The 12,410-nt window shown below is 42.3% G+C and overlaps 1 protein-coding gene and 1 long non-coding RNA gene across 7 annotated transcripts in view; one reads left to right on the top strand and one right to left on the bottom strand.

The window, feature by feature from the left end:
• The window catches only part of LOC127142346 (uncharacterized), a 135,633-nt gene that overhangs the window by 38,876 nt on the left and 84,347 nt on the right, over nt 1-12,410 (top strand). The gene's annotated exons all lie outside the window — the stretch shown is intronic.
• Nucleotides 1-12,410, bottom strand: part of LOC108884788 (disco-interacting protein 2 homolog C) — a 167,521-nt gene that overhangs the window by 74,666 nt on the left and 80,445 nt on the right. For 5 of the 6 annotated variants that reach the window (XM_051069779.1, XM_018678874.2, XM_051069780.1 and 2 more), the window contains exon 2: nt 1,442-1,513. In XM_051069779.1, coding sequence (XP_050925736.1) covers nt 1,442-1,513 — 72 coding nt within the window. Of the gene's footprint in view, nt 1-1,441; nt 1,514-10,055; nt 10,388-12,410 lie in introns of those variants that run through there. The other variant, XM_051069782.1, reaches the window with a different exon arrangement.

The following is a 12,410-nucleotide window of genomic DNA, read 5'->3' as shown; positions in this document are numbered from 1 at the left end:
TTAATGGATCTGTACGGATCAGGTTAACCTCTGGTCACCTCCCTGTGGAGGGATAGTGGACTTTATCGTTTTTTTCAGGCTTGAGAGTCTCCAGACCAACCAAAGTTTCTTAACCTGTGTCTAGATCTGGCTTCCGTGGCCTCAAAGTCATTGGTGTCAAACTGCCGAATATAGCTCACATTTTTCACAAGACGCGCAATTTCAAAGACTCGAATCCTTTTAAAGTGTCCCAGAGTTTGAGCGTCTTCTCTCCATGGACCAAAGATCAGAAAATGAGAAAAAGGGAGGTACTGGTGCACGAAATGCAAAAAAAAAAAAAAAAGTGCATTACATGACTGAGAATGAATGAGAAGTGTTGGGTCAGGATGTTACAGCTCAGTGTGTGTGTGTGTGTGTGTGTGTGTGTCCACGTGGGCGTGCATGGTGGAGTGTGTGTCATCAAGCCCCCCATAGCGAACTGTGGACAACCCCCCACCGGGCCTAGATGTGAATGCCACACATTTTCTCCGTCCCACACCCCTCATTCCTTCCCATAATGCACTTCCTGACATTCCCCTACCCAAAGAGGGTACACACACACACACACACACACACTAGTGTATTCCAGTAATAGCTTTGGCAGTGCCAGTTTGTCTGCTGGTCTCCAGTGACGCTACAGTCCCATCCTCAGCAGTCAGTCGGATGCGGTGTGTTACCCGCTCTCCTCAACAAGTCTTACAGTAAAAAGGACTTTTAGATCATTTGTGGTTGGACTCAATAACATCCATCTGTGTTTTATTACCAACTGTTACCAAAACCAACTCAACTGGAGATGATTTATTAAATGAACAATGATCAGAAACCTTCAAGAAGAAAACCAAACAGTGAATATTGGACGTATGTAGGACAAAAACATCTAAATAAATAACTGGATTTTTTTCTTATAACATTGCAGTAGCACTGCAGTTTCAAACCCTGCAGTCACTCAGTGAAAACAAGACCAATATCTGCTTCATAAGAGTATTTCTCTCTGTATAATAACAGTTACAGGCCCAAATCCTTCATAGTTCAAACCATTCAGCAAAGTTAGATTTTCGCTGTGTGTTAAACATCCTCAACATGTAGGCAAAGTGTGTGTGGGATGTCTAATTTTTAAGGCAGAAGAAAAGACACTGCACTCATCCAAAGATAAATAAAGTTGGATTTCAGCAAAAAACAAAAATTAAAATGGGCAAATTTATCCAAGATCCTCATGTACTCATTCTGTACCGTGCCCGACCACGCTTGACCCCTGAAGTCCAGTTTGTATGACTTGCTGCTTTGCTCTGCAATTTCTTCTCTCTTCTATCTATTTGATAGAATTTCTAAAAGCTGCTCTGATAACACACACCAACTCAGTGCTTCCTGAGCTGCCGTTTAATCAAAACAGTTGAATGAAAAGGTGAAGGAAATTCAGTTTTACCTGGTGTTTGAGGGAAGTAGGCTCCAATCAGCTTGGATCGCTTCTTCTCATAGCCCTTCTGTGTGATATCACCTGCCAGAGAAAGACAGAGAAAAAGACTTACTTTCCAGATTCTTTCACTGTATATACAGTAGTACATAATGATGATACTGAAGCCCATTGATCACAGCATGGAATAAAGTACATATATCATAATATTTTCACTATAAAAGCTGCAGCCCAAGACATCAAAACACAAAACACAGTCAAAGGCAGAAAGCGGTTTGACTTATCACATTATGCTTTGTCATTCTTTCCACTCAACCAAGACCAGATGGTGCAGTTTGGGTGCATGTGTGTGTGAGTGTGTGTGAGTGTGTGCGCGCTTGCATAAATTTGAAGCTCAGAGTATTGCAGGTGCACTTAATTTGCCTTTCACGGTGCGACGAACCGCCTCAAAACTTGCTGACCGATCTCCCTGAGGGAAGTGATAAATCAGGCCCTCCTGAGGTAACATCAGCAGATTTCCACACGGCACAAAGCAAATCTGAACCTGATTTGTGATTTATAAATGCGTCTTGGCATTACATTTTTACCTCTGGATGGGAGTTTCCGACAAAGTTTTCATAATTTTTTTTTTGTATTTTGATTGACAGTGTCTGAATGATGTTTAACGCCACCCAACTTGCACTCCACATGACGTAAAACAAGCACTATAAGTCACTGACAAATACTTTCTGGGTGACATAATGCAACAACAACTTTAGAGGAGAGCAGAAAGCAAAAGAGAGAAGCATAATGGGAACTGGATGTATTTTTTCTTTGATGGCAAATGAAAAGCAAGACAAAAAAAAGTTATGGGGTTTATAATGTGTTCAGTGGTGTGATGGGTTTGTCTGTGCAGATTAACTATCAAAACCTGTCTGTCAAACTGGTAATGAGATTGGAGGGGGAGGCAGAGAGGGAGGGGAGCAAGCTTTAATAAACATGAGTGTGTTTGATGGAAACACTCCAGCCAGTCTGGAACTGTTTGTGTGTGTTTTCCCCATCTGCTTTTGTGACATAGTAAAAGCAAATCAACTAAACGCTAAATCTAAAAAATGATAACAAAGCAAATATTCATTCTAAAACACTCACAGAGCTTAAATGTGCTTTCTCACACAGTCATACATTTTCTGACAACTGTATCCGACACTGCAGACGACGAGTTTCTGGGTTTCTCTGACTTGAGGAGGAGTAAGTAAAGAAATAAAAATTCAGAGAAAATCAAGAGTGAAGAGCATTTTCTGACTCAGGCAGCGGGAGATGCGCAAAAACAGACCTGAGTGACGCTAAATCTGCAGCGGATTTGTCGAACATGGAAAAAGCTGTTTGCGCGGCTGACTTGACAAATCCTTCTTAAACACACAAACATGTGACTAACTGGCTCGGATCAAGAAACCAACTGTGGGCACGGACGTCATCGCTGACGGTGTCGACAATGAGTGTGTGTGTGTGTGAGACTGTGTGTTTCTGGTAGCGTGAAGGCAAGACACATGGCAATAATTAGCATCTCTGGTAGGGGATCTAACTGCCCTGCAGAGAGAAAGAGAAACTGGCAAACGCTTCAGTTTGAAAAGACAAAAAAGAGACTTTGAGGGAGGTTGAGACACATGGGATAAATAGAGGGAGGTCTGACCTTGTCTTCCAGTTACCGACTTGTTGCGGTGACACACACAAACACTCACACACACACTCTCAGCCACCATCTTGACTTAATTGGGATTTTATCAGGCAAGAAGAGTCAAAGTGAAATGAATGTGTCAGTCAAGAGCGGATTTGGTTGGATACTGTAACAGCTCCGTGTGTTAGCAATCTCCATCCAATCTCCACCAGTGAGACAGGCTGTCAGTCACTGTCAGTCCAACAGTCACTCAGTGAGACAGGCAGCCAATCAGCCAGTCAGGAGCTACTGTATGGAAGATAAATGCTGTCCAATGAGAGCTATGGTTCTTAAAAAATTCCTCTATTTGACCATTTTTCACCAGCCTAAAGAAGAATTATCTTAATATGATGTTTCTTAATGTTTCCTATCTTCACCATTTCTATTGGTTTTGATCACAGTGTACTCACTGGGAGAACAATGAACTCGCCACAACAAAGTCCAACAGGTCAAGATACACAAACCAAATAAGAAGCCAAAAATTTAACAAGATTATCGCCAATCCCAGCTGACGTTGAGCGAGAGGTGGGATACACCCCGGAAAGATCGCCAGTCTATCGCAGGGCTGACATACAGAGACAACCACATGGTGACAACATTCACATTCATGCCTGCCGGCAATTTAGAGTCACCGATTAACCGGCATGTCTTTGGACGGTGGGAGGAAACTGGAGAACCTGGATGGAAATCCACGCAGACACAGGAAGAACATGCAAACTCCACACGGAAAAGCCCATGGAGAACCAGGATTCGAACCCAAGACCTTTTTTCTGTGAGATGACAGTCCTAACCACTGCGTGCAGCCATAATACTGGTAACAAGAATTTCTGACTCTCCACCAACCAGTTCAACCAGTGTGAATTCCTGAGTTATGACCAAAAACATGGTTCACAAGGTCACAGTAACCTTTTACTTTTGGCCACCAAAATCTAATCAGTTCATCCTTCAGTCAAAGTGAATGTTTGAACTAAATTTGAGAGTCTTCAAGGTCTGAATTATTGCATTCACGAGACTGGGACAGACAAATGGACAACCTGAAAGCATCATCTAGGGCTTCCACTAATAATGTCATTATCAATAAATGTAGCAACTTATTTTCTATCAATCCATTAAACGGTTAATTGTTTAGCCTACAAAATAACATCATGGATTTAACCTATCATGATGAAAAAAAAGAAAAAACATAAGTCCTCCTCCTTTCTCAGACCAAGGGCAAGAATGAAGAGGCAGTTGATGAGGATGGAGGGATGAGGATCCTTAAATAGAGACAGAGGAAGGAAGGATGACTCAGGCTCTGTTATTCCTCTACCGCCTGCTGCAAACTCTTTCCCCTCTGTCTGACTGTCTCTTTCTGTTAGAAAAAAAACGGTGTTCTGCTGGATGACGTTGCCACAGGCCGTTAGAGACAGGTCAGGGTGAGTTGGTGCAACACTGTGAAGTTGTTTCGTCTTCCTCCAACAAACAAACACATGTTTCTTATCAAAGCAGTTCATCTGGAGAGTCTAAGGAGGCTTCAAACTCCCTGAATCACCAACACAAAGTTTACGTTTTTGTCAGACACAGACAGCAGATAACAACTCACAGTTTGAAATATTGTCTGGTAAGAAACCACTGAACAACTTGAAAAACAGGAGCTACACAGGTTGACTTTTCAGAACGTGTTCAGTACGTGGACGAATCACCGCCGTCACAGATCAAATCAGGAGCTTTTGGAAATGGGGGCCTCACTGTATCGGTGACTCAGCGCCGTCTTCGGCTCAGCTATGATTCACAGTACGTTACTTCATCATTAAGAGCATATTAAAAGACAGTGAAAGCCACAGAAACCATTATAATCTGATGAGTCTGTCCAAAATAAGAGGCTGCTGAGCTACTAACTTTATGTACAGTGCTTATGTCGGCTGGTTTTGTACCAAGCTGAATGTAACAGCTTGAACGATGGGCCTTGTGTAAGTGATTCCCACCGCTATTCTTCAGAAGTGCTTGTCTGTAATGGCTGTGCTTTGCCCAAGAGCACCACGCCAGTTGCCTTTCTTTCACAAGTCAAAGTTTTGCCAAAGACTTGCTTCTCCAAACTCTACACTCCACATACAAACAAAGCTGGAGTAAAGTAAATGCAGTAAAACAAAGTCAAGACAAAGTAACAGCCGTAAATTAAAGTAAAAACATAACGAGGACCATGCAGCAAGCTGTAGCTCACAGAGCTCTCAGAGACACTCAGCACCATGTAAGGAACATCTCCGACTACAGTCCTGCGTTCGTCTCTGAGTAGAGTGCCTTGGATTGTTATGAAATATGCATGCTGCAGCCTGATGACAGCTGTATAGCCTCTCTATAAGCTGCAGATGAATTATTGACAATCAGACGTACACATATTGCAGGCTGCACCGTCCGTGACCCCCATGCATTGACGTCAAGTTTGTCAGCTCTTAACCTTGGAGCTTAAAGTCAAGCGCCGTGAGGAGTGGATATATAAATGCCTCCTACTGTGGGAGCTCTCAAAGTCACTGATGATATAACAACTGGCAGATTATATAATAATGTGCTTACATGAATGAAAAAATCGAACACTGAGCTCACGTTTTACAGTAGATTTTGCAGTGGATGGGAGTAAATGTTCCTAAGGGAAATTAGTTACGTTATATGGCCTTTTTTTTAATCTGTTTTTCATGGCTTTGACTTGGCCTCTTACTTCCACTGATAAGAAATCTTAATTCTCCAGTCCACAATATTTTGGACATCAGACGACCCTTTATCTTGTTGTGGAGGATCTTGACTGGTCTGCGGGGCTGCTGGGACTGTATTACAGAAACTTCCTATCGTACTCCCACCTTATCTAAGGTTAGGGAAATCCTAAATACTCAGTCCAACAATGGTTATCAACTTTTATGTCAACGTCGACTTTTCTCATCTAAATCTTTAGGAAAAAACAAAGCACATTTTTGAGTTGCACCACATCCATAAGAACCCCTCGCTGCTCTGCTAACTGTAAGATCATGTCCCTGGGTGTCCAACGAACATCTGCTATAAGCCTCTCAATGAATAAGTTCCATCACACTTTGTTGGTTGTGTAAAACCAACAAAAGATTTTGGTACGTTAGAAAGCTTGTGTAAAAACATTTTTCCTATCTTAGTTAAACCTCTAAATCAGGTCGCAGCCCTAATTATCGTGGTTACCAAACAGTTTAGATAAGATCTGCAAGTTAGGAAAGTCTCTGTAATACAGCCCCTGACCTTTATGCCATATAACACCAACTGAGACCTTATCACCCAGTGTCACCTCACTAATCGGAGCAAAATCTGGTCAAACACCTGTTGGAAAGACTGAAACCAGAAGACTGGAGGCTGTTAGAGCAGCTGAGCAATACCCATGGTTTGGGGATCAGCTGTAATATATGCAGAAGGTTCAGGTGTCCACATACTTTTGGCCACACAATGCACAAGTCGAACATACTCTGCATACAAGAGCAGCCTCAGAGCGCTGCTAAATCACCTTCCCACAGAGAGTGAATGTGTGTCGACAGACAGTTTGTACAGAAACAGCAGGGCTGAGCCTCATGACCATATACAGTATGAGGTGGAGAGAGAGAGAGACTGCCAAGAGACGAGAGTGCTAGCAAACAACCATGACAAAGAGAGAGAGAGAGAAGAGAAAAAGACACAGAAATAAAGAGGAAAAGGCAGACAGGAAGGAAAAAGAAGAATACAAGAGCGAAAGAAGGGAAAGAGTGACATTGATAAAAAGAAGCAGAAAGAGAGAAGGAGAAAGAGGGAGGCAGAGACGAGTGTTGCATCTATCCAGCACCTAAAAAGGAAGCAGAGCTGATTTTATTGTTTCCACACTGCAACACTAGAGACAGAGAGACAGAGAGAGAGAGAGGACAAAGATGAAGAACTAAAGGAGAGCTGGAGAGACAGCAGGAGAAAGAGAAAGATGGTGACTGGGAAAGAGTCATGTGACTGCAGGCTACTGGAAACTACAGTATATCATAACAAGCCTCTGTCTCTCTCTCTGTCTGTCTGTCTGTCTTTCTGAGAGGATGTCTATGCACAGGGGGAAAAAAAACAAAACCAGCATTGTAGCACCATGCTAGTAGCCTAACTTTTACCATGGGCCGTATCTAAAATATCCTCGATACTGCCGTTGCCATGTTTGTGCTGGTGACGTCATTTGGAGCCCGCCCATACACCTGCCTGACCAATCACGACTCACATTTTACAGGATCGAACAACTAATTAAAGCTAAACTTATCAGAAAAATGAACAATGCGTACAACACCACGAACATGCTAACACGGAGGGGGCAGGGTTTATAACCTATACTGAAGCTGCCAGCCACCAGGGGGCGATATCATCCATATTCATATATAGTCATTGGTTTCTAGCCACTATGGCACTGTGGAGGATAAAGCTTAAGGTGTAATTAGTTTTTTAATTAAATACAGTAATAAGCTATGATAGTACATAAGATAATGGAGGGAGAACCACACATACACACACACACACACACACACACACACACACACACAGAGAAACACATACAAATACAAATTAACATACAGTTGAGCCAAGAGGAAACGCCCAAGAACTCCCGTTGGGAATGAGGGCAAGGAAAACACACACACACACACACACACACACACACACACACACACACAGAGTTGAGCGACTGCAGGTAGCGTGTGCAGTTGGAGGCAGCAGGTGTTTACAGTAACAACACGCTGAGTCAGGACTGAAACTCACCTCCGCGCAGGTAGAAACACACACAGGAAGAAGCTCATATGGAGGCTGTTTGTCTCTATACACTGAACTTTGCATTACACGGTTTTGAATTTCACTGTCGTTATATGTTTTTGATTGTCTTTGTGCTGAGAAAAAAAAAAATCTTTCAAACTCAAAAACTAAAAGTTGCCAAGCTGACAAAAAATGGCTGCTCCTCTTTGAATCCTGGGAGGAGGAGGACAGTTTTATGTTATGACATTTTTCCCTGGACGGCAGCACTGTGAGAGCTTTTTGGCCTCTTTTTGCCGACTTGATGTTTAGCAGTGTCACTTCTTTTCCTTTCCTAATAAACATTTCCAACTGTAGCTCAACAGAAAGAAAAAAAAAACAAGGCAACCACAAATGCCAACACTAACACCATCTCCCATCTGTGCAATAGACAAAGTACACATGGCTAGAAAGAAGCACACTAACTTGTATTAAAATAACACATTTCCTCCTCTGGTTGTCATGAAGTTTGAGAGAATTTTTTTCCTCTACATACCAATTATGAATATATGTGCAAGTTGGATTTTGGAGACGCAGTTTAAAACAATTTATGGCCATCCTGTGCACTCCTGGAAAAACAGAGCTAACTGTGCTGGCTTCAGTTCCAGTGAAACCATTACATGCACGAGAAGGTCTGGGTGGAAAGTCGTCATCACAGTTCACGTTCAGCCACATGAAAAGGAAACGAGGAAATGAATTTGTCTGCGACGTGTGGATTCATTAGTGCAGTCAGTTCATTAAAGAGCAGACTGAGTTGATTTAGCTCATCAGATTGAAACTTGACAACATCAACACTGTTTAGTGATTAAACTACTGATGATTCTATAAGACTACCACTGCTGTTGCTGTTTGTACTGTGAAAACTAGTACTACTACTGTTGCTTCAACTGCTGCTTCTAAAAGTACTACTGTGCCTGTTACTCCTGCAGCTGTTTCAGCTCTCAGTATTACTATGCTTGCATAAATCTACCTGATAATGACAAAACAAAAACTTGATTTTAGAACAGACGTATTCAGAGTTGTGGCTCAGATTCCTCCCACCATCTTTGAGATGTTTCTGCACCTTAACTGGAGTCCACCTGTGGTTGACTGAATTGATTGGACACAAAGGCACACACCTGTCTGTATAAGGTCTCACAGCTGACAGTCATCAGCATATCAGAGCAGAAACCAAGCCATGAGCCATCAATAGTGTACAGAGCTCAGAGACAGGATTGTGTCGAGGAACAGATCTGGAGAGGATCTGCACTGGAGATTCCCAATAGCACAGTGACCCTCAAATTTCTTAATGGAGGAAGGTTGGAACAAGCAGGACTCTTTCTAGAGCTAGATGCCCAGATCCTGTGTGGAGATGGGAGAAACTTCCAGAAGAACACCACAGACACAGGAAAGCTACAAAAAGCACCCAAAGGACTCTCAGACTGTGAAAAACAAGATTCTCTGGTCTGATGACACATGTCTAGTTTCCTCCAGCACTTCAGACAGTTTGGACGAAATGCTCAAAAACTGTGCAAAATTCAGTGCATGAACTGGAACAGAGTATTTGTGAAGCTCAAATATCATATTATACTGCTACTACTAGGAACCATGTTGCTTTTAGTAATTCACACGTCATGCCAAAGTTCATTTCAAAGTTTTGCAATATTCTGTTGGGGTATTTATGAGGTTCAGATGCAGAAAATAATAAACTCTCTGAAGGGAACACCCACTCTTCACCTCCACTGGTTCTTTATTTTGTTATATCACCACACGGGTTTGTGCTTTATAGCTTATATATATTTAATCTTTGTTTATCTTGAGCTGCAAATGATACTGCCGCAAAGCATGTACAACTGAACTGTCTTAAGTACAGCATGACTCAGATTGCATCTTATCATGAACATCACACAAGTAACACATGGCTGCACCTATTCCTATTACAAACCCTACTACAAATGATATAACTCAGTAACCGGTCATGCTACTAGTACAGACCACACATCATGCCAAAGGTCACTTAAAAGTTTTGTAATAGTCAAACACAAAACAGAGAAGCCAAGGAACTGTGAGACATTTCTCCAATTAAGCTAATTAGATCAAGAAAATCAGCTCCTACACACAGACACACACACACACAGCTGATATGTGGCACGTGAAAACACAGCAGAGCGTCGTCCTACTCACCGAGCATGACGCTAACAGGCAGCAGGAATAAAACACCGACACAGCAGCAGTCAAACTCAGCCTCATGCTCCTCTCAGACGAGCCTCCGTCCTCGTCTGTGGTCCTCTCTGCTGTTCGGTGTGTGAAAACACTGGTTGCTTATTCCCCATTGGCAGCACACACACTTGCACACACATACACACAAACTCTCAATTAAAACACACACACACAGAAAGACAAGCAGCTCGTTGGTTTCAAAGAGGAGCAGGTCGACCTCCTCTGTGCAGACAAGAGGCTGAAGGTGTCTGCTGACAGTTAGCTACTGATGCTGCCTTTTGTTGTTAAAACACACACACACACACACACACACTGACACACACACACTACAGCAGCAGCAGCAGTGGATTGGCTGGCTATTACTTCAACATTTACTTTCCGTTGTTAGTCTAGGAAGGAATAAACTACTTTTCACAGTTCAGTGTGTGTGAGTGTGTGTGTGTGTGTGAATATATACACAACAACCCTACACCCCTTCTCCCCACACCCCCCTTCTCCTCTCAGTTGGTACGGTCCAACCTGCCTGCCCAAACAGGCTGCCCGGCGACATCAGCAAAACAAACAAATTGGTTTGTTTGTCGGTTGACTTCACAGTGAGGTGAGAGAGAGGACACACACACACACACACACACACACACACACACACACACACACTTCCCTCCAAGGTTTAACCTCACATCCCCAGCCTCCAATCCCTTGGGATATGCAACTCCCATCTCTAGTGGTTACTATGGTGATAACTGCCAACAAAAGGGGGGGTGATATGGATGAAATTAATATTGTGATAATTATCTGAAAGATGCTCATTAATATTCACTGAAATATTCAGAATTAAACCATAAAAGTTCAAATAAAAGACCTCCCACTGCGACTGATCTGTTAAGTTATTCCAAAAGAAGATAAAACTGAGACTGATATCTTGATATGAGAACATCACACAGTTTGCAGCAAAGCCCTGCGATACATTCACACCTGGAGGCAACATTCGACTCCTATGGGCCTGTGAGCCAGCGGCATCCTATCTTATACAAATAAGAAGTTTTTGAACTCATGCCAGGTTGGAAAAATAGCAAGTTTTAAGTTCCTTTTAAGTTCCTAAAGAGAAGAGTAATTTGGTGTTGAGCAGTCACCATGGATGAACAGTAAAAGAAAAGAATGCCACCAACAGAAACGTCTTAAAAGAAACGCCACTACATCTGTTTGACAGCTGATCTCTGTGAAGTGCTGAGCAGACACCACAGTGAAAAGCACGGCACATTAAAATATCACCAAGATCAAGGATTCCCACTTTAACTGCTCTTATAGAGTAATAAAAACAACTTTTTCTTTTCAACAGACTGAAAGACTGATGACGATTTTAACCTGATTACATTGACATGTGTCTCCTCTTGTTTGCACAGGTCCCAAAAAAAAAACAACAGAAAAAATAGAAGAAGAAGAATAGAATAAGATAGTAGCCCTCTATGAAGCTGCTTCATTGTGTTTGTTTGCTATTTGAAGCAGGGGAAGAAGCAGAGAGCGCTGCTTTGCATGTTTACTGGCTAAAACTGGTTTGGAACAGTCACACGCGATTATGTATTTTCACCCATGTAGTTGTTGTGTGTGGATTGACAACACAATTGCATTTAAACTTGTGCTCAATGAGGTTGCAATGTTTTGTCAAATGAATGATAATCCATCCTCAATACATCTTGGCTGCATTTACACCTGTATTTTCATATGGTCAAGCACTACCCAACCGCAAACCACTCACCAAAAATGCATTTTATTTCCAGGTGTAAATGGGGTACAAGATATTTGCACCCAGGGGATCCATGTTATGCTGCTTGTTGATGATTTCTTATTAAAACTAAATAATGTGACAGGAGCACAAATCCAAACATTTCCCAAATTTAAACCTCTAAAGCTCAGGAGGAAGTCGACCATAATAAAAACGTCATCCCTCAGAAAACAAATCCTCCAGAGTGATTTCATTTCCTGCAGCTGAAGTAAAAACACACAGAGACTGATACACAGAAGGCTCAGAGAGAGAGAGGTTTACAGCAGCGGTTTAGTCATGTCTTTGGTCTCAAGAGGCCATTTTTCTCATGGCGTCAAGCTTCGACAAACTGACCTACATGTCCCGAGGAAAGTCCCCTGTCTAGTTGGCCATCTTATGATAAGATTGGACCGACTCGCGGTTCGAAGATTTGGGTCATGGGGTCAATTTTTCCAGCAGATCACCCAGGCAGAGTGTCATGTGTCGGTTACAGAGCATTATGACATGGTTCTGATTGAAAACACATTTCTGCAGCTCTTTGATGAGGCTTATCGCAGACT

Source organism: Lates calcarifer, linkage group LG4, assembly GCF_001640805.2.
Source record: "Lates calcarifer isolate ASB-BC8 linkage group LG4, TLL_Latcal_v3, whole genome shotgun sequence".
Lineage (NCBI taxonomy): Eukaryota > Metazoa > Chordata > Actinopteri > Centropomidae > Lates > Lates calcarifer.
The sequence above is the reverse complement of the archived record's forward strand: the minus strand, read 5'-3'. Positions and strand labels throughout refer to the sequence as shown.